This window comes from Tiliqua scincoides, chromosome 2 (assembly GCF_035046505.1).
Source record: "Tiliqua scincoides isolate rTilSci1 chromosome 2, rTilSci1.hap2, whole genome shotgun sequence".
In the NCBI taxonomy this organism is placed as follows: Eukaryota; Metazoa; Chordata; class Lepidosauria; order Squamata; family Scincidae; genus Tiliqua; species Tiliqua scincoides.
Genome location: NC_089822.1, coordinates 155282482 through 155307731, shown reverse-complemented (window position 1 = coordinate 155307731; position 25250 = coordinate 155282482). Strand labels below are relative to the sequence as shown.

Here is a 25250-nt window from a genome sequence, read left to right as displayed (position 1 = left end):
TGCAAGATGCATTGAACTCCAAACAAACTAAGGGCACAATCCTAACCAACTTTCCAGCACTGACTTAGCCACAATGCAGCCCCCAAGGTAAGGCAACAAACATGTCCTTAGCTTGAGGAGGCCCCCTTGACTACCTTCCCACTGCAGGATGCAGTGCACACCACATTGGCACAGCTGTGTCGGTGCTGGAAAGTTGGTTAGGATTGCGCCCTAAGAGTGTATGCATCTATTTTGCATTATTGGCACTGCTGCTACATGCTTCTCCTACCTTTCTTCCAAGGAGCACAGGGCAGTGTACGTCCTCCCTCTTGCAACAACCCTGTGAGATAGGCTAACCTGGGAGACCATGACTGGCCTAATCGGGGTGACCCATTTGCTGGGGTTTGAGTGCAGGTCTCCCTATGCCAAGCCTAACACGCTGTCCACAGCACCACGCTGCCTCTCTTTCCACAATGTGATCTACTTGTCTGTGTGCAATAGGAGTTAGTAGCGAAATGATCACAAGGGCCTCAGTGTCAAGTTCTCCAAGTGCACAATTTGATTGGGGCACTGGGAGAACTGCACTGATTGCTGCGTGCAGTAGAAACAATGAAACTTGAAGGCTCTCCAGGTGCTTTTTCTGGTCTGTGACATTTTCTTCCTCACTAGCACCTGGACTTCTTCTGCAATTGTTTCTTCCTTCTTGATCAGTGAATGACCAGCGCTGTGTGTTGATTTTCTAGGTGCCTACCGAAGGCGTTTCTTATGCTACCCTAAACTTTTCAGCCCAACATGAGCAAACAATCTATGCCAACATCTAGCAGATATCCAGTCCAATCCTGACTACAACAGTACACTGTGAATGAAAAAAGAAATAGACTGAGCCCTCTCCTGGAGACACTTTCCTTCTTTCTATGCTGGGACATCACAACATCTCATCCCTGATAGCAGTTGCCTGTGGTGCAGGTGGTTTCTGCAGCTGACAAGACCACTCCAAAGCTGCAACTTGAAGAGGAATGCAGACCAAAGGCAATTTTGCTGAGAATGACTTTTCACTGCTGGTTCTGAGACTAACCTGTTCTACTGAAGAAGTGAAAGTATCTAAGCTCCATAGTTTTTAAAGGACTGGGACTTCTTTGTTCAGGCACTCTCATAATGTATGGCAAGTTCCTTCCTTGTCCATTCATTTGTGTATATTTATTTATCAAATATCCTGTGCAGTGCCTATGGTCTGAGGCATGTAGGGGATCTCCTTACCTTGCTTACTAAAACTAACCTTCTTTCATTTCTGTTGATAATATAAAACAGTGAGAAGTGTGGGAGACAGTAAGTGTGGGAGACAGTAACTAGCTTGGGGCTACCCTTGGCAAAGACAGAATTTGGATCTTGAGAAGTGCACCACTCAGACCCCAAAGCTGCATTGCCGAACTGAACAACTCTCAAAAGTTTCTTAATTGTCACAGAGAAAAGCAGTTGCAATCCTATGCATGCCTACTCAGAAGTAAGCCCCACTGTGTTCAAGTGGATTTACTCCCAATAAAGTGTGTAGAGGATTGCCGCATTAGGCTGGCTACTTCTACATACAAGCCAGATGCAGGCAGGCAAAGGTACAGAAAAGGCACCTTATGGAATCCCAAAATGTGACAGAAATGTGTCGCTGTGGTTTTTTCCTTCAACTTTTGTTTCCACCAACAGAACACCTGCAAAAAATGTGACCCTTGACCTTGCACTCCAATCATCCAGTCACAGTGGGGGCATATTTTTATCTCCAGGACAGAAATATTCTTGTGCACAAAAAGTGGAGGACATGCTTAGTGCAACAAAACTTTAGACAGGAAGGAGTGCAGAAGGTAGACATGGCAGAGAATGGAGTGTCAGTGGGGAGAAACAGGAAGAGATTTTAGGAACACCAAGCCTGCTGCCAGGGTAACTGAGGCAGGGCAGCAGCAGGAAGTTTTCTGATGCCAAGGCCTCCAAGAGCCGAGAAAGATTGGAGGAGGAGGTGGGGAACAGCAGTCTGAACTGCACTTTAGTCCATCTAACCATCTAATCCATCTAATTATCTAACCAAATGTGTGGTGGTCCATCAGCCGGGACCTTTCTGATAAGAAAGGGATCATGCAGCAGAAGGGAGTTAATATTTGCATATGCCTCTGTACAGCATGTTACAGTGAAATGAAACTCTGTCCCATTCCCGCCCCCCATCAACATCCTGCTGTGCCCAGCTACAGAATCACTAAGAGCTGGTAAATAATTAACTGCTGTTATAAACATGGGGTGCTGTTTCCCAGCATTCACCTGTAGTTCCCTTAAATGAGCCAGCTTAGTATATCATCACGGAGGACTCCAGTGTTCTGTTACCAAAATAGCAATCAATACAATTAACTCTCTTAAGAATGAAGGTTGCATTACCTTCTGGACATGTTGGTCCACTGGAATTGATGGAACCACTTCCTGGCTATCAATAATCTTTGCATTTAGCCCATGCATTTAGAGTAGGCATGAACTATAGTCAGCAGGTATAGTGTTTGAGTCAGCGCCAGAAGGCTTGTTGTAGTGTCACTGACACAATTTTGAATAGAATCCCCCTGAGTAGAATAGACCGACCTGCAGGTGGCAGGCTCCACATATATTTTTATGGTTCAACATTATTTTTGATTTTGTTCTTCTTTGTTTTGAGAGTGAACAACTCACAAAAGTGAACTGCAAGGGATTCGTATATTCTGGATATTGAACAACAAGAGCTGTTTAGTGCCGCCAGAACCACATGTTCTCCACTCCATCTTCATATTCCAGTCAGTTTTGGGAAACCGGCCTCCTTCTTTTACCACCTGGTGTGCCCACAGGCCCGGAGAGCTTTCACACTGGCAAGGTGTAACGCTCTTCCATCAGCCTTGTTAACGGGCAGGTTCAGCGGTATCCCCTACTTAGAGAGGAAATGCAAGTGTGGTAGGGATTGCGTTGAGACTTTAATGCATACCTTTTTTTACTGCCCGCTACATGTTGTGTCACGCAAGAAATTTCTAGGTCCATTGCTAGCTAGGATGCAGGGCTGGGAGGATTCAACCATGCTTCAGTCTCTCCTTTCCACTCCTGATCCTGAGACTCTGGATAATGTTGCTTCCTTTTTATCTGGGGTAATAGCCAGGCAGAGCCCTGGGACTCTGGGCAGTGACTGATGTTTATGCTTATGTTGTGATGTGTTGTATTTGTATATTCCTATTCTGTTCTGTTCTTTCTCTGTATTTTATGCCAATAAAGGTCTTACTGAACTGAACTGGGATTCGTATATTATAAACCAATTCTGGGTGGCAGTTCTGGGCCTCCTTTTTTACTTAAGACAAATTCTGAGCTTGCATATTGAAGACTTGTCATCTCTGTGACTGTGAGTTCTCAGCCAGGGCAAACTTGCTTGTATTATTTGCTTTATTTACAAAGACAGACATAAGAAAGATCCTGTTCCACCAAGCTGCCTTCAGCCAACAAACAACTCTCTCCCTCAGTTCCAAATGGAAATCATTGTTGATCATAAACATACTCACATATCTGCTCCCTCTCCTTAGTAGAGAGCAGAGTGGAAACTCTGATGGGTATCTAATTCAAGTGCTCAGATAGATTCCCAGTTACCTTCTAAACCTTCACTCCCATTGAGGAAGCATAATCAACTGACCATTCTGATCTATTAACAAGCAATCTACCCCCACAAAAAAAAAAAAAGGTCAGACTGTGGCCCATGTTACACAATCACCCTATTTCTGTTTAGAAAATTCCTCATCTACAGAAACTTGAGAATCCCCTCCCTGGCTACCCAGTATGGGACAGTATTTTTATATTGAAGAGGAAACCAGGATCTGAGCACAGAGATATGTGCCTTTAAGTTCCTGCAGATCACTCAGTGTATGTTATGAATGGTTATTCCTCGCTGTGACAATTCTCGGAGGGACTTTCTGGCTTCCAATTAACTTCTCCAGTTGTCTCCTTTTCCCAAGCCATTCAGTTTATCTTCTAATCCAGATTCTAGAACCCAGGAAATAAGGCACTATGTTTTATTTTGTCTCAGGATGTTATCTCTGCTCTATTAGTTTGCCCATTAGGCTTTGGTAAGCTTCCCCAAGTGCACCCAAGTTGAGAAGTACATTCAATTCTTTAGCAACCAACCACCACCACTTGGAAAATGTGTGGCTCAAGATAGCCGCAGCAGAGAAGTCCAACAGTTGTCCAGTACCTAAAGATGTTATCTGGGACCTGTACAGAACATCAGAGATTCTCTCTGGGTTGTCACATAGTACAATTCATTTTTTCAGAAATCACTTTGACTGTGCACAAGAGTTGAGGGGTCATACTGCATCTCAGGAACACCAGTATTTGTTCTGGGGACTTTATACTACATTCCACAATAGTTCCACACACTATTGACACCTGGGGGAATCACTGTGTTTCAATGAGGATACTCTAGATCAGGGGTGTCCAAAGTTTTTGGCAGGAGGGCCACATCTTCTCTCTGACATTGTGTCGGGGGCCGGGGGGGGGGAAAGAATTAATTTACATTTCAAATTTGAATAAATTTACATAAATGAATATATTAAAGATGAACTTATATGAATGAATGAAGGTCTTACAATAGCTCGCCTATAAAAGGCCTTGCACAAAGCAAGGCTGGCCTTTCCTTTGCTGTCACTACTGCAGCAGTGGTTTCACCAGGGGTTCAAATGGTCAGTGGTTTCACTAGGGATTGCATGAGCCAGTGTGACTGTTCATTGTGTCACCCCATGATAAACTTCCTCCCATACCAGGCTATACAGAATAAATTACAATATCATATACACAGCCTAAATGCAGTGGCATCACTAGGGTTGGTGTAATCCCCCATTATATTTTAATATAGCGCAGTACAGGTCACCCAATAAATCAGTAACCAACAAAAAAACCAGTGGCCAACTTGATGACACTCACACAACTGAATAAGAGTTCTACTATTAGCTCTGATACATGGAAATGAGCATGATTGCAATGATGAGCACGAGCATGGAATTGATACATGACTCAAACTAACACCTTATTAGTTCCCTACTGGGTCATCATAACACCTCATTGGCTCTTGGAACAATCTGTCTCATTGGTTACTTTTCAATTACAGAAATCCACTTTTTTACATACAGCAGTTGTATATTTCTTTTTCTGGTTATTCGGCTGTAACTTTTGATAGAGTGCAGATATGTGAACGCAGTGTTCCTTTGCTTTCTTCATTAAATTATACATTGAATGGTATATCACATTATGGTGTTATTTGAAAATACCAAGATTTTCACAGATATAGCCAGTAGTGGTGTCACTCCCCCTGAGTGCTTCATCCAGTGTGGACCGCAACCCTCCAAGCTCCCCTGGCCACTGCATGTGGTGCAGATGTTCTGGGGAATTGTACATTGGAATGCTCTCCAAAATAAAAAGCATTTGCATTCAGAAATTACCAAGTCAGGGAAAATGCTAGGGTGGAATATACTGACATACTAGCTTTAGATCTGCAAGGAGTGGGGGATCAAGTGATTTCCTTCTGAGTGGTATAGACCCAGGAGCCTATACCACAATTTCTCAAAACAAAAGTGTAGCTTGGCTCTAAGACAATAGCTGAGCTGGTTTATTGAATTCAGTTTGACTTGTACAAACTGAAATTGCTCATTTTCTTTCCAGTCCATAAGGTGAATTGCTGCCAGAGTGGCAAGATCAGCTGGCCAGTAGCCTGTCTTGGAAAGAGGAAAAGCACAATCCTTCTGATGTGCAGTAGAAATGAATTCAACTGGAATGTAGAGGATTTGTACTCTATTTAAAGCACTTCAGATGGCACCTTTTGCCTGTGATATTAGGGCCACCTGACAAATGACACTGCACCTAATTTTTTTTTAGTATACAGCAAAAATATCAAGTGTGAACGTTATAACAAATGTGGCAAAATATATTTAACCCCTGGATAGGAACATATTTATTTTTGCAGAGGGAATACTTCTCAAAGTCTTGATACCAGCCTAAGGGATGGGCAACCCAATCCTAAGCTGCCTGGTACCCAGAGGGGCAGCAGCTCAGAAATGGCCACCCATGGACACTGCAGCAGCTGCTGGAGTCTCCTCAGGTGAAGGGACAAATGGGTAAGAGCTGTTTTGCTGAATTCCTGGTCCAAGCTTCGCCTACAGAATCAATACCCACTTTAAGCTAATTAGCTCCCCTTTGTTCCCTAACAATGGCCGTAGTTCTGCACTGCTGGACCCCACCACCAGGGTAGCTCTCCTGTTCAACTTGCAGAGGTCCTCCTTCCTCCTCTCTCCTGCCAGCAGCTTCTACAGCCACCACAGCAACGCCTTGGTTGTCAGCAGGTCTTGGGTGTGACAGCCACACACCAGTCTCCAGTAGTCTCTGTTCCAGCAGTTCTGGTTCCAGCAATGCTCAGAAGTCCATTCACCTGTCTCTTCATTAGTCAGTTAGTCCATTGGTCAGTCAGCAGGTCCAGTAGTCCACCAGCCAGTCCATTAGTTCCTCAGTCCATTAATCCATCAGTTTAGTTCTTTCTCCTTCCTTCCTCCAACCTTCTGCTCCTTCTACTAACCACATCCTTTTCCTTCCTGCAGGTGCTGCTTTTAACCCTATGGGCCATTTTGCCTTCAAGTGACTGCTGCTGTGCAGCACATTCACTGCAATTAAGATCCTGGTGTTAACCCCATGCTTGCCTGCCAGAGCAAGGGGCCACTGTTGACCCCACACCCTATCTCCTTGAGGGATCTCGAGCATTTCCATTACAAGGACGCAGGACCTGCAATGGATCTTTTCCAGTCTGCACTAGCTATTTTGCCAGTGCAGACGAGAGGAGCTCTGTGTTGGGCTTTGCAGCCTGATATGGAGCAGAGGATCCTGCAGAGCAGGCCTCTCCCAGTTTCACCCCCTCCTGCCCTAGTTACTCCCCCCTGCCCCACCCTGATCCACCCACTCCCTCCTTACCCTGTGCCCTGAATCACCTGCTGCACTGCAGGAGTGCTGGCTGGCTCTCCACACAGCATAGAGTCTCAGTGCCAGCAGCCCCACCTCTCTGGGTGCTGCAGACATACCTTATGGCATGTTTTCGACACCTAGCACCAGCGCTGCTTCAGTGCCTGCGCTAATGGCTTTCAGGATTGGGCCCTTAACCCATTTTTGCCTGGCCCACAGGTCTACACATTTGGTCCCTCTTGTGTATATGCAACATTGGACAGAAATGGCTTAATTCATGGCAAACCTATCCTTGTCCAAGCAGTGTAAGCAGAGGATAGAACTGCATTGCTCATTCAAAGGACTCCATCTCAGTTGGTGTATAGATCAGGTTGTGTGATATCCAGTTTACCACCTATGGATACAATTAAATTATTCTTCCTTGATCTCAGTTTCATATTTTGACATCAATGGCCAGTATCAAAATGCAAGTTTTCCATTGGTGCCAGAGTTCAGAAACAGTATCTTTGAGTAGAGACTGCCTATCACAAATTCCAGCCCCTGCTCCCAGTCCTTCCTACCAAGCCTGATATCCAGCTACCTAAGACAGCAAAATCCAGGTCATTGCACACACAAAGTCAAGCAGGATAGTGTCATGCCAGTGCCTCTCCGGAGCCCTGCAGGATGAATGCAAATTGTCCTGTAACATTTTATTATTACATGTGACATAGTCATCTCAATGTTTTTCCCCCCCAGGTTAGAAGGTAGAGCTCTACAATTTATATACCTTGTGCATAGCAGAAGTCATTTCCCATAATCAGAAACAAATAAGATTAGCAAGAACCTCTGGTTGAACCCCTGTATATTATTCATAATTTTATTTTTAGCCCTGATGCATGAGGCTCCATCTGTCTGTTGTGATCAGTTCCTCCTGATAAAGGAAGAGGAAGCAAGAGGGGGAAAAGTACTTTCTGATCTGGAGCTCTTCAAATGGCCATCTGTGTGCATGTGCGAGTATACACACACATGCGAGACACACATCTCAACCCATCCTACTAAATTCTGAGGGAGATTTTATGTAAGAAAGATTTGTGCCCACACCAATTATTTGTTCCCACATCAGGAATGGGGCAGGGCAATAAGAAAGGGAACTGATACATGATTTGGTTAAAAGAGGCCACCACTTTATTAATTAAAGTTTCCAAACATGTTTGGTACAGATTGGCTAGGAGGCCAAAATCTCTCAGACCCTGTCTGCCAACAGTGATACGCTGCCATGTTTGCCGGGAAGATGTTGGGGGAAAGAAGGGCCACTCAAGCTGACCAGCAGTATTAGGTGCTTTCCCCACCTGTTTCCATCAACCTTGAGGGTATGACAGGCATTCCAGTCATCAAAATGGGCTGGCCTATGAGCCCTTACCCCATGGCACCTTAAGTACCCCCCACTGGGAGCAAGTGAGGAGTTCATAGCTGCTCATTCCTCACTATGGGTCTTGCCAAGCCCAGAAACAACAAGTTGAAACAAACAAAATCAAACAATCCCTAGCAAATTAAGCAGATTAAGAACACCCACCTGGAGGATTGTTTTGTTATGGGGGGAAGGCCGAAACTATGGAACTACTATCCAATCATAAATAAATATGTGTAAACCTCCTTCCCAACTCCATCATTTGTCAACTGACAACCAGCCCACAGCATAACAGAACATGAGCAGACAGCAAACAGAATTATTAGGGAAGGTGGGAGAGAAGGCACGCAAGAAAACTGTCAATTAGCACTGAGACCGGACCTCCAGAATATAAACTAATTCCTGAGAAGGAAGTTTACCTTCATTTGCTCCCAGTCCCCTTCCTTCCAGCCTGCCTGGCCCAAAGCTGATTGGCCCATAGGGAGTCATGTGGTAGTGGCATGACTAACAGCCCAATCCTATCAACACACCCTGCCAACACAGCCGTGGCACTGGCACCATGGCACACAATTGTGTGCTACATTTTGTGTGGGGGCAGTCCTAGAAGCTTCCTCCAAGTAAGGGAAATTGGCTTGTGACCCACCTAGTGGGGTCCAACCCACAGTTTGAGAAACACTGAATTAGGATATCCATGAACCACTTTCCCACACAAAGCAACTAATTTCACTGAAGTTAGTTAGCGAGGCCCTGGAGGCAGACAAGCAGAGCATTTAGCAAGACATTGCAGTTAGATGAGATTAAAAAGACAATGCAATTTAGCTGCAGGGTTTCCATTACGGCAAACCCCAGAGAGCAAGAGTGCTATTTTCATTGCAGGGGTTTTTATGGTGTTGAATATAAAATGGCACTTGGATACCATTGTTATTGGAGTGTCCAGGTGATCCTTTGGCAATTTCAGGGTAGGCTTGAGCCAGTTTTGAGTCATCACTGTAAATATTCCTCCTTGTTAGTTTTGGTCCAACCTTGCTCTCAGTGGTACCTAGAGGCTACAATTCATTCCTCACCTGCAACAAACACACCAAGCACAGAAGACTAACATTACAAAATCCCACTTAATGAGATTCTGGAGGGAAGGACTTCTGATACTCACTGACACTGTGGCAATCCCCATGCCTAAAGGGGGTGCTAAATGGGTCAGCTATATCATTGGATGTGGCATAGTTATTGTGGCATAAAGCCAGCAATGCTAGCAGCCATCTGCTTTTAGGTACTTCCCATTTTACTTCCGTTTTGTCATCATCATTGCTTGGGAAGTTGCCATCTGGAAGTGTGTCAAGTCCCACAACTGGGGAAGGGATGGATTTCATTCTATTATTTTGTAAGATTTGTAGACATGCAAATACATTAACCTGGGCAAAATGGGCAAGGGGCACCTTTTAAAGTGATGTTCTCTCATATTCAACAGGAGGAGAGCAACTGTCCCTCTTCACTCTAGCATAGTGTTTTTTCCTGGCTGTTGCTGGTGTCTCTTGCCTAAAATCCTACGATTTCCTCTGGCAAATCTCAGCTGAGGACCAACTGAATTAAAACATTATTATAAAACTATATTTTTCTTGCATGCTGCTTTGTCAAGGATAACTGGACAGAAGAGCTTAATTTCCTGTCATTTGTCTAAATGGCAAATGCAGGCAGAAGGTCTCCCAGTTCAGATAAGCTTTGAATTGGGGAACCATTTTTTAACCTTTGATGGAACATTTCCCCCCCAAAGCAAATTCCACCCCCTTTCTCCTGTGCTGCTATTTCCTCAGTGGGGGAACTTACAGGTACAGCAAATCCTCAAAGTTGTTGATAGGTTTTCGGAAACTGCAACTCTAAGCAACTTATAACAAAACCAAGTTTACTGTTGGCTAATTGATATATGTAAACAAGAATTATGGTCCTACAGCATATTTCTAGTCACAAAAACAGCATCAAACTTCTAAATAACGACCCAAAACACTTCTACTATTAAACACTGAAATAAATGTGAGCTTTCTGGGCTTGAGAAAACCCATGCAGACATAGAAAGAATTCATGTGCAAAATGCACAAAGACAATGGCCTCAGCCAGGAATCAATTTTTTCTCAACAACTATATAACTAAACAACTTGAAGTGAGGACTTGCTGTATGATATGTTTAGCGATATGCTCGTTCTCTCTCTCATAGGATGAATAGCAGCTCTGTTGGGGCAATTCAGGCTGGAAAATCAGTGCAGGGGGGGAAGATTAAAAACAAAACAAAAAAAACCCCTCCAGTGTCATGGCGACAATACCCCCTTATGCAATTGCATTTGCCATTTAAAAAAAATCAAGGGAAAAAATCTACAGGAGATTTGATCATGGATCTCCCAATGTCACATCTAGTTTGCCCTGAGAAGTAGGCCAACATTATAACAAGTTGGCAGCTGGCCTGCTGTTGCTCCTGCTCAGTAGAAGCATCAGTAAGCAAGAGGGGAAAGAAATGAATGAAAGCTTGCTTAGTCTGGATCTGCTGTATTTGGTGTGACAAGCTGCAGGCTTCAATAACCTATTTCTATTGAGACTTACAGAACTGATATAGCCAGAACAAGAAAGATAACCAGCCCACAAAAGAAAGCAGTTTAATTTCAAGACAACAGTGTCTGGAAAAGTCTGGGAAACAATATTGCATTTGGATTTCACTTTGGCTAATGCACAAAAGCTCCAACCTCTCCTCATAATAGAACATCACCTTGAAATGTTCTACAAAGAAAAAAAAATGTTGGGAATCCAAACCTTGTCTTTATTGGTTAATTGCAAGCAAAGGTTTAAATTATACTGCTGTCTCTATCCTAGAGATAGCGCAACCCAGGAAAAGAAGTAGCAAGGGCACATAGCCCATAGCAAATACATGGTGACGGCAATTAATGTTTCAGTGTCAAAACGTATAACTGAGACCACAATGGAGGAATGAAGCAGAAATAAGATCATCATCACAGCTATGCACACATTGTCACACACCACTGAACACTGTGATTTCTGGACTCAGGCTGCAATGCTGTCCACGCTTTCCTGACAGTAAGTCCCACTGAACACAATGACACTTACTGCTGAGTAGACATGACTAGGATTGCACTGCCAATTTCTTTAAATAAAATGCGGTAAACTTTTATGCAAAGCATCTGAATTCAGCATAATCTATTCAGACCAAAAATCCTTAGGCTGTTGGTGTTTGCAGAAGAAGCTGAGGTAGGATTGCACCAACCAAGCACTGTTTTGCTCTTTCACAGAATCAGCTCCAGGGACCTCCACATTAGAGATTGGTCCATATACGAAGAGAACATTGCTGTCTAAAGGAAAGCTCACTGAAGATCAATACCTAAACACTTCCTTAGCTCAATAAACCATCACCATCTATAAATCTCATTGCCACTGAAGCACCAAGGAGATTGAAATCACCAAATATCAACTGGTATATTGTCATGTACGAGTACATGTATATCGTAAATATCACCTGGAACCTGAAGCATGCAAATAGCTGTACTGCACAATAGGCCCTCCCCAATGCTTGTCAGTTCCACACAGTCAAGATCCCACAACTGCCATGGTACCGTCTAGAACTAGGAATCCTATGAACTGGGTGGATAATGTTAATGAACTGGGTGGATAATGTTAATAAGACTATTACCCATGGGAGCATCATCTCTTTCTTAGGGATGATCAAATGGAAGTAGAGCCATACTACTGAGGAACATAGGAATGAGTGCTGAGAGCCTTGGGGGGTAAGAGTTCATGCCTACCAAGAACTTTGCACAGCAGCTAAAATATGCAGCCAGAAGCCATTTTTGCCCATTGTTGCATATACGCAACAGGGACCAAATGTGTACACCTGTGTGCCAGGTAAAAATGGGTTAAGTTGGGTTAGCACAAGTCAAGCACTTTAAATTCAGTGGAGCTATTGGTGTCATTTGAAACACCTCACTTGAGGCCTGCAACCTCTGACAATGCAGTAGAATGCAGAAAGATACAGTCTAAAGACAGAAGGCTATAGCTCAACGGTAGTGCAGATGTTTTGCATGCAGAAGGTCCCAAGTTCAATCTCCAGCCTGTCCAGGTAGGGCAGACAAAAATAGCCATCTCAGCCTTGGAGGGCTGCTGCCAGTCAGCAGTAATAATACTGAGCTAGATATAAGGCAGCTTCCAAGATTCAGAACATACTGATCCAAGATAATAGCTGCCCTGGTACTATAAGGGAGGGCTTTCCTGAAAGTCCTGAGTGCAGGGTGGATCAGCAAAATTTGCACAGCAAGTTTCCAAAACCCTCCCATTAGCTTCTATTTTTGCAAAATGCAGTGTTCCTTTTTTAAATTCAAGGCCTGTCTCTGCAAATTATCCTCATTAATGCTTGGAAATAAACAAGCGTCTGGTAATTGCTGTTGCTCCACAATTGTGCTGTAGTAACAATATAGTAGACAAAAAACCCATCCTGGCCCCATAATTTAATGGCAAATTGAAAGTTTCTTGCTGTGCTGTTCTTCATTGGATTCTATATATAAGCTACAGCCTGGCATTAATGTCCCATCACATTCAGGATTCATTCTCGCCATCTTTTGGGCATTCTAAACATTGCATATATTAGAGGGTTCGTTGTGTTAGTTTGGACAAAACATATGCACAAGCGCACATACATGTGTGTGAACACACAAAAGGATTTGGTAGTACCTTAAAGTTAATTGTATTGTAAGTCACAATTGATCTGGGGTAGCCCAATCCTAAAGGTGGCTCCGCTGCCAGGTGCAGCGGTGCCAAAGCAGCTATCTCTGCATCCTATGGCATCATGGCAACTGCCAAAGGTCGCTTTGGGGGAAGGGGATGAAAGTCCCTTTTCATTCCCCCAGGGAAAGTACCAAGCCCTACAATGAGACTTCTCAAGTCTGCACCAACTGTTGTGTCAGCGCAGACTTGAGAGACTCCTTGTTGGGCCCAGAAGGCCCAACAAGAAGTTCAGGATCTGGCAGAGCAGAGCTCTGCCTTTTCCACCTCCCTCCCACCCTGGTTCCTCCCCCCATCCTGGAACACTTCCCCCCACCCTTCAAGCCCTCACCACTGCCCAGATCTCTTACTTTGCTTTGGGTGACATCCAGCCAGTGCCGGGCTCAGCACTGACTGGTGCGGAGCCAGTTCTGATGCTGACTCAGCACAGGGTGTTGCAGGCAGGCCTTATGGCATGCTTGCAACACCCAGCGCTGGATGTCAGTGCCAGTGCTGGCCCAGTTTAGGATTAGGTTCATTAGAATGCCACCAGTCCCATTTTTCCTGATTGTAAATATATACACTCATGTTTAAGATTAAGGGGGAAGCTTAGAAGAACTACCTATAAAAATGTGTATGTTTAGGACTGGGGTTCTTTTTTTAAGAGAGTGCAGAAATAATGATTAAAGTTCCACAACTGATTTCCTCCTGACAAATATAGTTTTAAACTTTTTTTCCCTTACTTCCTATGTTAAAAGTATGTACAGTTTCACTTAATCACTTAATGACTAGTAACTCTGGTCTCTTCTTTCACTCCTCTTTATTGCTGGCTGTCCTCAATATACTTAAAGAGATCTCCAAGGCTCTTTGCAGTGAGTGCTCCCCTTTATACAGTCAATTTGCTAAGCACCATGCACAATTATCACATTGTGTGCATAAACCTGTCATGAACAACTGATGCGCGAAGTTGCCACCCTCCCCTTTTCCCCCTTTCATAATAGTGCTTGTTTATGTTTTTCATGCAGTGTTTCTAATTTTAACTCTTGTCCCCCCCCCCTCTCTCTCTCATGCATATGTGCACACACACAGGCACAACCACAACCAAGTCTGTACCTTGTGCAGAAGATCCTCGTTGTAGTAAGTGCTGCTGCTTTGGATGCCAGTCCCATTGGCATCCATCCCCGAGTAGGCATAAGGGCTGCCAGCCCCACTCTGATAGCCCCAGTGTGCCTCCATTCCCTTCCTTGCGTCAGTGCTAAAAGCGACGGCTTCAGGCCAAACCTCAATGCAGCAAGCGAGCGCAGCACTTTCCCCTGCTACATTTTCCTCCTCTGAGGCTCCCAAAGAGAAACGGGTGCGAACAACCAGAGCATGGAGAGGGAGCTCGCCCTGAACCGGGCTGGAGGCGGGGTGCCCCTTGACGATCTCGCTTCGGCTTCCTGGGACTGCAAAGTGCTGAGCAAGCAGGAGCCTCGCAGCCTTTCCTGATCCAGAGGGCTGCAGAGTCTGGGCAGGGATCTTTTCCTGTCTGTTTTTTTCCTGATTCGAAGGCTCGCTCTGGCCACTCAGGACTGCGCCTGGCAAAGCAGCACCACGGAGAGCACTCCAGCAACCCCTCCCCTGTAAGCGCTGCAGTCGGGACACCGATCAGCACCACGGACAGCTCTCAGAACACCTGAGCGAGGTCAGCACCGGTGACTGTCCCCAAGCCGTAGATCAAAAACATGCATTGAACAATCCAGCGTTGGCTGCAGTCCCTTTAAGTCTCCAAACTTGAATAAACACTCTGCCTTCCCTCTTACATCACAGTGCCCCCTGGTTCCTATTCCGGCACTGCTAGCAACTTTCCAACTTCTCACTGCAGATTTCACAGTACATGAAGGGGCGTGAGTGTGTGTGTAGGTGTTCAGCCATAGTGTTTCATCATACTGTTTAAAACTCTGGTAAAATCAACCTCCCTCCAGCACTTTTTTTGCTCTTTTTCTGCTGGAAAAGCAGAAATTATACTGTTTTGCCAGTGTCAGATGCTCAGGGGAGCTGATTTCATGATCATGCAAAAAGGACCAGGCTAGATCAGAAAGGAAGGTGTATCAGTACTTAAAAAAAATAAAAAATACAACTGCCCTGGGCAATGACTTGTCACTGTGAGGGTGCCCAGAGCTTTTGCTCTAATTTTCCTCTCCATTTGTATTTCAAAGGGAGAGGAGGTCGATCTGTATTTTAATAATTTGTTTTAAGAGTTGCAAGTAGATATTCAGAGACTTATTCAGATATAATTCATTATATAAGGTATTCTGAATTCAAATGTTGGAATACTCACTGCCATCCTTCAATACAAAAACTATAATACTCATTTTCTGCAGACACAAGACAATACAGTCAGTACCCCTCTAAAAATCTATTCATTTTACAAGTTAGTGTCTTTTCCTGAGGAAATCTCTCTAAAATGACTTACGGCAATTCACATTTTAAAAGGACAAATAATAAAACTGTAATCTATACAAAGTAAAGAGCAAGCAAAATTAATAAAAAACAGCTGATAAAAGCATAAAGCCAGTAAAAGGCATCAACACCCCCCCGCACCCCCCCACCCCCACACACGCTGCACAGCTTTATCCCAGTTTTAGTAAATTCCCAGTTTTGGGTTTCTCTGCCCAAGATCAAATTTCAAACAGTCCTTCTGTCTCTTTCTTCCATCTCTGATGCCATTCCAAAGGCAAGAGAGAGTGAGAGTTTTTCAGCCATTCAGGGCCACCCAACTCTTATTGTCTCGCATCAGGTACTAGCTTATGCAAAATCACAGCAATTGGTCCCATTCAAAATATACAAGACAGCCAAACTTATGACAGTGTACTTAGCCACTCCTAAGACAGACAAAACCATGCCAGGAGCCCAGTAGTGCACACAGCTATAAACACTTTCAGTATCATATCTTTTATGATTTGCTGCTCTATGCTCTTTTTACCTGACTACTTTTTATCTGACTACTGTTTTTATGATACGTTGTTAATATGCTTTTATCTGTTTTTAAATTATGTTTTTAATTTGTTTTAACCTTGTTGTAAGCCACCTTGAGTCCCTCTGGGGAGAAAGGCGGGGTAGAAATAATAATAATAATAATAATAATAATAATAATAATAATAATAATAATAATAATAATAATAATAATAATAATAATAATAATATCTCAAGTGAAAGGAGAGCAAAGTTATGGAAGCCCCCCATAACTTTGATACACAATATTAATTATTATTATTATTATTATTATTATTATTATTATTATTATTAACTGTATTTATATACCGCTTTTCAACTAAAAGTTCACAAAGCGGTTTACAGAGAAAAATCAAATAACTAAATGGCTCCCTGTCCCAAAAGGGCTCACAATCTAAAAAGATGCAAATGAATACCAGCAGACAGCCACTAGAACAGACACTGCTGGGTGAGATGGGCCATTTACTCTCCCCCTGCCAAAAAAAGGAGCACCCACTTGAAAAAGTGCCTCTTACCCAATTAGCAGGCTTTTCATAGGGCTTTTCATTTCGAAACCTTTATTATCGCAATGTGTGGTGTTCCCTAGGCCACACAATGCTTATAGATACAAATTGCACTTTTCACTTGTTCTAAGTTGTCATATCTTCACAACCAATTTGTCATTATTCTACGTGTGGCTATATTTCATTGCAAAATGTTAGGGTATGTTTAGCAGGACTTCAGTTATCTGGCACTGCCTTAAAGCTGCAACCCTATATACACCTGGGAGGAAGTCCCACTGAACTCTATGGGACTTACTTCTGAGCAGATATGTGCTGTAGGCTGTGCTGCCAATGAATTCACTTTGCCAGGGAAAGGAGCCAGTGATGGGGTCTGGCGTTAGGAGCCTAGAAGTGTGCAGACGAAACCGCTGAGGAGCACTGGGCTGAGATCCAGCAGAGTCTGGAAGGAGGTCGCTGTCAAAAATATCCCTCACTTTGGACAGGCTGCTTCCTGCCAAGATAGTATCTGGCCTGAGAAACTAGAGAAGTACTCTAGTATGTATTAGTTCTGCTCTGTTCCTTGAGGTGTGGACACCTCCTAGCTTTGCATTCTCAAAGTAGGGATGCCCCATTCTGTATAAGGGAAATCACAGAAAAGGTTATACCAAAAAGGCAGCACCCACCTGCAGAAAAAGGGAGCAGCAATTCAGCAGGTACAAAAGACTATTTTACTGGAGCAAATAATATGCATCTCAATACCAATTACCTGGGGCATTACTTGCATCAATAGATCAAGTTTCCTACCCCTACTGGAGTTTCTGCTCTTTATTCTACTCTGGGAAAAGAGCACAGACATTTTGCCTTTCCTAATGTTTCACAGCACTGCTTAATCTTCAGATGGATGCATTGCACTGAAGGGATATTTTTAGTCAGCTGTGGAAGTTTTGGGTGCCTCCAGGGGGTGTTTCCCTTATGGTGACTGGTTACATCAGGTTTCCATCTGCAATGCTGGAACATGTGCTCAGTGGCTTGTTGTTGGCACTGTACAAAGACATTTTTAAAATCAGAAGCATATTTTGAAAGGCAGCTGAGACAAATTGATCCCAGTGCAAAAGGAATAAGTGTGTGTGTGTGGGGGGGGGATATAAAGCATCATAGTATACATATGGGACAGGAGCATCGAGGAGCATCTACTTACAATCTTCAGTCTCCTGAGGAACAGTTGCCCCAATGGATTGCTAGCATTGCTAATACACAGCATTTCTATCTGATGAACCTGTAGGACATTTGGTAAGATGCTGCAGTCTAGCTGGACACATTTTCACAGGCTCTACACTGTGTCTTTAATAGCAACGTGACATGCTATAATAGACAGCCCAATCCTACATAACTCCCTCTGTGGTGATGCAGACATGCCGTTGTAGCATGTGCTGCATCCTTTGGGGGAGTTTCAGGCCCTGGAGTTCTCCTTTAGGTAAGGGAACATTTGTTCCCTTGGCTGGGGGTAAGCCTCCACCACTCACAGGCTGCAATCCTAACCACACTTTCCTGAGAGTAAGCCCCATTGAACAAAATAGAAATTACTTCTGAGTAGACCTGGTTAGGCTTGTGCCCTAAAGGGTCTACTTGGATCTGCCCCAGCTTCCTTGCTGGAACAAGTCTGAGTAGATCTGGGAAGGCAGATCAAGACTGGGAAGAGGGATAGGATACCAGTGGCACCACTGCCACCAATACCATCCCCTTCTCAGCCTCCCAACTCCCTCTCCAGCCCATCTCCTCCCCTCCCCTCCCCTCCCCTCCTCCCCTCCCTGTATTCCCATCCCCACACCTGTCATCAGAACCTACCTTCCTCAGTCTGGCAGTGGGCCTGCCATGCAGCCGCAGTGTTATGTATGTGAGTATTATCACCTGTGGGAAAAGCAACAGGTTATATGTGATTGGCTGTCCAATCAAGAGTGATGTATGCTGGGTGGAGTTGTATATATATCTGGGATATTTGTGTATGTGTGTGTGTGATTTTAACTCGTTTTGGGATAAGAATAAACCATGATGGAACTTTTATTCAAGTCTACTGATGCGTAAGACCCGCTATATAACACTATAAGACGAGGGTAGGATTCAGTCTGAGCGACTGGAATTATTACAAGAGATAATGATGGCCATTCAAGGACAGATGGAGGTATTTGACCCTGCATTCCCTGAACTGTGGGATAATTATGCAGAATGTTTGGAATTTTCTTTAGAAGCAAGAGGGATTACTGATGCTGCTTTGAAAAGGGCAACTCTGCTAAGTGTTTGTGGGGCTGCCACATTTGAAATTGCTCAAAGTCTGGTGGCACCAAATGAATTAAGGACTACTTCCTATAAAGACATTATGACTCTTTTAAAAAGTCATTTTTCACCTCTACCCTCTCAGATTGCACGGCGTCATGCCTTCTACAAAATAGAGCAGGCAGCTGGGGAGTCCATCCCTGTGTTTGTTGCTGCTCTTTGTCAGTTGGCACGAAGGTGTGAGTTCCATAACCTGGAGGAGTCACTCCTTGATAAATTTTGTTGTGGCTTAAGAGATATAAAACTGCAGCAGAAATTATTTGCAAAGGAGGAGTTGACCTTCCAAGGAGCACTCAAAGAAGCTTTGTCTTTTGAAAAAGCAGAGGGCATTACAGAACAATTACGTCCCTCCCCTAAACCAGCTGTAAACCATTGTGAGGAGGCTGCTTCTGAAGGGGCAGATAGGGGAGAGGTGCTACAAATTCATCAAGAAGGACTGAGACGGAGTAACCATCATAGAGTACCAGCTTCCTGATTAAGGGTCCGGCAAGATCCTGAGACACCTAGTCAGGGGTTTTGTGCAAGTTGTAGGGAAGCACATGAACGTCAGAACTGTCGTTATAGGAATTTTAAATGTAAAAATTGTCTAAAGTGGGGACATTTAGCGCGAGTTTGTCGCAGTAAGCCGGCAGGGGGGATTTCCCTGGTAGTAGGGGGTGGTAGTAGAGAAATCCATCAAGGGTCTGTCCTTCAAGAGGAGCTTTATACTACTTCTATTTATCCTGTTCAGAGTATCAAGTTTACCACTAGAGAAAAAATACATGGGATGGTGGAGATTCAAGGGTCCCCCAGTAAAATGGAGGTAGATTCGGGGTCCGCACTTTCCATCATCTCTGTGGATACCCTTAAGCGCCTTTGCCCCCAAAATGGTCACCAGTTGGAATCTGCAGGGTTATTGCTTACAGATTTTCAAGGAAATCATGTCCCTGTTCGAGGTGTGGGCAAGTTTAGAGTCCGTTATAAAGAATTTGATGGGCTTTTGGATTTGGTTGTTCTGGAAGGACGCTGGACTAGCTTGCTGGGATTGGCTTGGTTTGGCCCATTGGGTATTCAGGTAACTGGGGTTCAGAGTATGGGCCAACAAGATCTTGAGGCAGTTTGTAAAGAGTTTGCCCAGGTCTTTGAGGAAACTCTTGGTTGTTATACAGGTCCCCCAGTGTCTTTACAGTTAGTAAGTTGGCAACCTTCAGTCTCGGAAGACTATAGTATCGCGCTCTGGATGGTGGTTCTGGCACAGCGTCTAGTGTGGCTGAAAAGGCCGATTCGGGAGTGACAATCCCTTCCACACCAAGAGCAAGTGCAGTCTGTCCCTGGTCTGTCTCCCTGGCTATGGGCCTTCCTTCTTTGCCTCTTTGCCTCAGACTGTTGGCCAAGTGTCTCTTCAAACTGGGAAAGGCCATGCTGCACAGCCTGCCTCCAAGCGGGCCGCTCAGAGGCCAGGGTTTCCCACCTGTTGAGGTCCACTCCTAAGGCCTTCAGATCCCTCTTGCAGATGTCCTTGTATCGCAGCTGTGGTCTACCTGTAGGGCGCTTTCCCTGCACGAGTTCTCCATAGAGGAGATCCTTTGGGATCCGGCCATCATCCATTCTCACGACATGACTGAGCCAACGCAGGCGTCTCTGTTTCAGCAGTGCATACATGCTAGGGATTCCAGCTCATTCCAGGACTGTGTTGTTTGGAACTTTGTCCTGCCAGGTGATGCCGAGAATGCGTCGGAGGCAGCGCATGTGGAAAGCGTTCAGTTTTCTCTCCTGTTTTGAGCGAAGAGTCCATGACTCGCTGCAGTACAGAAGTGTACTCAGGACGCAAGCTCTGTAGACCTGGATCTTGGTATGTTCCGTCAGCTTCTTGTTGGACCAGTCTCTCTTTGTGAGTCTGGAAAACGTGGTAGCTGCTTCACCGATGCGTTTGTTTAGCTCAGTATCGAGAGAAAGAGTGTCGGAGATCGTTGAGCCAAGGTACACAAAGTCATGGACAACCTCCAGTTTACAGTTTACAGTTAAACCTTTACAGTTAAACCCAGCTATTTTGCCTATACATATGAAGGCAAGTTCCATTTGCACTAAAGCCCAAGATAGAGGAAGAACTAGACCGTCTGGTTGAGCAGGGAGTTTTGGAACCCGTGTCTCATGCACGATGGGAGACACCTATTGTCACCCCCTTTAAATCTAATGGGGATGTAAGGATTTGTGCAGATTACAAATGTACTATTAATAAGGCCCCACAGCAGCATGCATATCCAGTCCCAGTTGTTAGCCATCTCTTGACCTCTCTTGCAGGTTCTAAGGTTTTTGGGAAATTGGATCTAGCTCAAGCTTATCAGCAGTTGCCTGTTGATGAGGATACGGCAGAAGCCCAGACTATTGTGATGCACCGGGGTGCATTTAAAGTTAAGCACCTTCAATTTGGGGTTTCTGTGGCACCAGGAATTTTCCAAAATTTTATGGATACACTTCTGAAGGGAATCCCTGGGGTTATTCCTTTTTTTGATGATGTATTGATAGCGGCATCATCAGATAGTGAATTTATTGGTCGTCTGCGGGAAGTTCTCTGTCGTTTTCATTCAGTGGGATTAAGGGTTAAAAGAGAGAAGTGTATGTTGGGGACATCAAAAGTGCAGTTTTTGGGGTACCTTATCAATGCAAATGGGGTACACCCTGCTCCCGAGAAGTTTCGGGCGATTGTGAATGCTCCACCTCCTACATCTAAGCAGGAACTACAGGCCTTTTTAGGACTTTTAAACTTTTACCATTCTTTTTTGCCTCATAAGGTGGCAGTGGCAGAGCCACTTCATCGCCTTTTGGATAGAGGGGCTCCATGGGTTTGGGGTCAATGTCAGGAGGTTGCCTTTCAAGAAGTGAAGAGACTACTTACTTCTAATTCTTTATTGGCTCATTTTGATGAGTCACTGCCTGTGGTTTTGGCATGTGATGCTTCCCCTTATGGTATTGGTGCAGTTCTTAGTCATAGACTGCAGGATGGCCGAGAGGCACCTGTAGCTTATTATTCACGGACCTTATCCCCAACAGAGCGAAATTACGCTCAAATAGATAAAGAAGCCTTAGCAATAGTGGCGGAGGTTAAAAAATTCCATGATTATTTGTATGGTCGTTGTTTTTCTATTATAACAGATCATAAGCCCCTGTTGGGCCTTTTTGCCCCTGATAAGCAAACACCACAGATTTTGTCCCCTCGCATATTGCGGTGGCCTATTTTTTTGTCAGCCTATCAGTATTCCTTGTATTATCTACCAGGCAAGGCTATTGGACATGCATATGCTCTTAGTCGTCTGCCATTGCCTGTTTCTGGACCAGATCTGGCTCCAGCATATGGTATTATGCTTTTAGAATCCCTCCCAGAACCACCACTGCATGCTTCTGTTGTAGCTTCGTATTCTGCTAAAGATCGTATTCTTTCCTGTGTTCTTAACTGGGTTTGGAGGGGATGGCCAGGAGGCCATGTAGATGTAGAGTTTAAAGCATATGTTACTCGTCAGACTGAGCTTTCAGCCCATAAGGGTTGTCTTCTTTGGGGGAGTCGAGTGGTTATCCCTCCAAAATTAAGAAATCAGGTTCTTGAGGCTTTACATGAAAATCATCTGGGTATTGTGCAAATGAAGGCATTGGCAAGGAGTTATGTTTGGTGGCCGGGAATAGATGCTGCCATAGAAGAATGGGTAAATCATTGTAGAACATGCCAGGAGTCCCGGCCAGAAGCCCCAATAGCACCAGTGCAGCAGTGGGAGACCACTCGTACTCCTTGGTCCCGGGTACATATAGATTTTGCAGGGCCATTTCAAGGCCAGAATTTCTTTTTATTAGTTGATTCATATACTAAGTGGCTGGAAATTATACCAGTCACAGTTATGACTTCTCGGGCAGTTGTTAGGGCCCTTCGTAGAATTTTTGCTACCCATGGACTACCAGATACTATTGTATCAGATAATGCTGCACAGTTCATGTCTGTAGAGTTTAAAGAGTTTATAGACAGGTATTTGATTCACCATGTGACATCAGCCCTTTTCCATCCATCCACGAATGGCAGGTGGAGAGGATGGTGAGGACTACTAAGGAATCTCTGTCTTGTATTATCCAGGGGGATTGGGATCATCGGCTGGCAGCATTTCTTTTTAGCCAGCGAGTGACCCCTTGTACTACTACAGGTCGTAGTCCGGCTGAACTTTTAATGGGACGGCGTTTGACAACCCATTTGGACAGATTGCATCCTGATAGAACGACTGATAGGCTGCCAACTGTGGAGACACAAGAGCCAGTACGCAGCTTCAGTCCTGATGACTTAGTTTATATCAGGAATTATGCAAATGGCCCGGCATGGATCCCAGCGACTGTTTCCCATGCTACGGGCCCAGTTTCATACGAGGTGGCCATCCCAGATGGAAGGATTTATCGTCGTCATCTGGATCAGATGCGTCGTTGAGTGTCTGATTCAGCGCCAGTGACAGTGTCCCCTGTCCCCAGGGATCAACAACAAGATGTGCCCAGTGCAGGTTCCAGTCAGGACCTTATATCTCAGGAATTGGAGCCTTTTCCAGTTCCACCTGGACACACTGATGTTAGGGCACTTTCTGAGAGTCCTCCTACAGTGACGATAGTGGCTCCAGAGAATACTCAAGAGCAGGCAAGGGAGACTGAGGTTGTAGTCCCAGTGCTGTGTCGCTCTGTATGAGAGCATACACGACCTAGACATTTGGAGGACTATGTGTGTTGATTCTAAACAATCCTTGGGGGGAGGGGTGCTTTTCACCTGTGGGAAAAGCAACAGGTTATATGTGATTGGCTGTCCAATCAAGAGTGATGTATGTTGGGTGGAGTTGTATATATATCTGGGATATTTGTGTATGTGTGTGTGTGATTTTAACTCGTTTTGGGATATGAATAAACCATGATGGAACTTTTATTCAAGTCTATTGATGCGTAAGACCCACTATATAACACGCTGATTGTGGCAACACTCCTAAAATGGAACCTATGTTATTTTAGCAGGACTGTGTTCCACTGTCATAAATCCTGCTGTGCACCAGCCCACTTCTGGATAGGACTGGGCCATGAGTTAAGGAACTTATCCCAGGACTTCATTTCTGTACAAGGAAAAAGCCTCATCTGCAAACTTTTTTTCAGTATGTCACTTTTGTCTTGGTATGCTGAGAAGGCTGAGGAGTCCGAATTCACTGCACTGCATTCACTCTTGTAGATGGCTTTGTTCTGCATTAGGACAGCAATGTTTCAAAGAAACTACTGTAGTATAATAGAACTACAGGAAGCTTTAAAGAACTGATGATCATTTTCACTGCCAAGTTTTGGTTACTGCTATAGCTGTGTTGGTAAAAATCATCCTTTGCAGCTCTATGGAACTCACAGCCCAACCCTATTTAGGATTGGGTTGTCAGTGGAAGAGGCTTCCACTGTTGTAAAATGGTTGCTGCAAGAGGTGTCAGTACCCTAAGTCTGTTGCCAGTTCTAGCCATTCTTGCTGGACAAGGTAAGACAGCGGGGGGGGGGGGGGGAATCAGGGAGGGGGTAAACTTGGTGGAGAGTGGGCGTAACCTTTTGGCAGGAGGGTCACATCATCTCTCTGACACTATGTTGGGGGCCAGGAAAAAAAGAATTAATTTACATTTCAAATTTGAATAAATTTACTTAAATTAATATATTAGAGATGGAACTTATATGAATGAATGAAGGTCTTGCAATAGCTCAAGGCCTATAGAAGGCCTTGCACAAAGCAAGACTGGCCTTTCTTTCACTGCCGCTGCTGCATCACAGGTGAAATGGCAAGCAATGGAGGGAGCCCTCATCCCACTGCTCACGCAAGAGGTCGAACAGTCGCCCTCATGCTGAGAGCAGCTGTGTCGGGCCAGCATGGGCTCCAGCAAATCTCCAGAGGGCCAGAGGCTCATTGGAGACTGGGGGTTCTCCGCGGGCCATATTGGGAGTCCTCAAGAGCCACAAGTGGCCCCTGGGCCAGGGTTTGGGCACACCTGTTGTAGACTGAAGAGCCCCAAATGCTGTAGCCTTTCCTCATAAGGGAGGATCCCCAGCCCAGCAATCATCCCCTCTTTTAGCAGCCTCTTTTAACAGCAGGACTTATCCCCTCCTTTAGCAGCCTCCATACCCCTACAGAGCTGGTGCAGATCTAAGGAGACCCTTTGCAGAGCAGGAGGCTTATAGAGGGGCAAGGGAAAATAATTTCCCTTTCCCCTTTGAAATCTCCTGATCCATCCCAACTGGATGCTCATTTTTGGTGTGGCTGCATCGGCCACTTTTTGCTGTTTATATCCTCTGTCCTGGGCATGTGTCATGACAGCTGCACAACTCAAACCAGTGACTGGGATGCG

The 25250-nt window shown here is 44.6% G+C and overlaps 1 protein-coding gene across 1 annotated transcript in view; it reads right to left on the bottom strand.

Annotated features, from left to right (window-relative positions):
* The window catches only part of RAB37 (RAB37, member RAS oncogene family), an 87489-nt gene extending 73166 nt beyond the window's left edge, over positions 1–14323 (bottom strand). Inside the window, exon 1 of the mRNA XM_066615796.1 lies at positions 14201–14323. Coding sequence (XP_066471893.1) covers positions 14201–14323 — 123 coding nt within the window. The remainder of the gene's footprint in view (positions 1–14200) is intronic.
* Positions 14324–25250: the final 10927 nt, after the last annotated feature.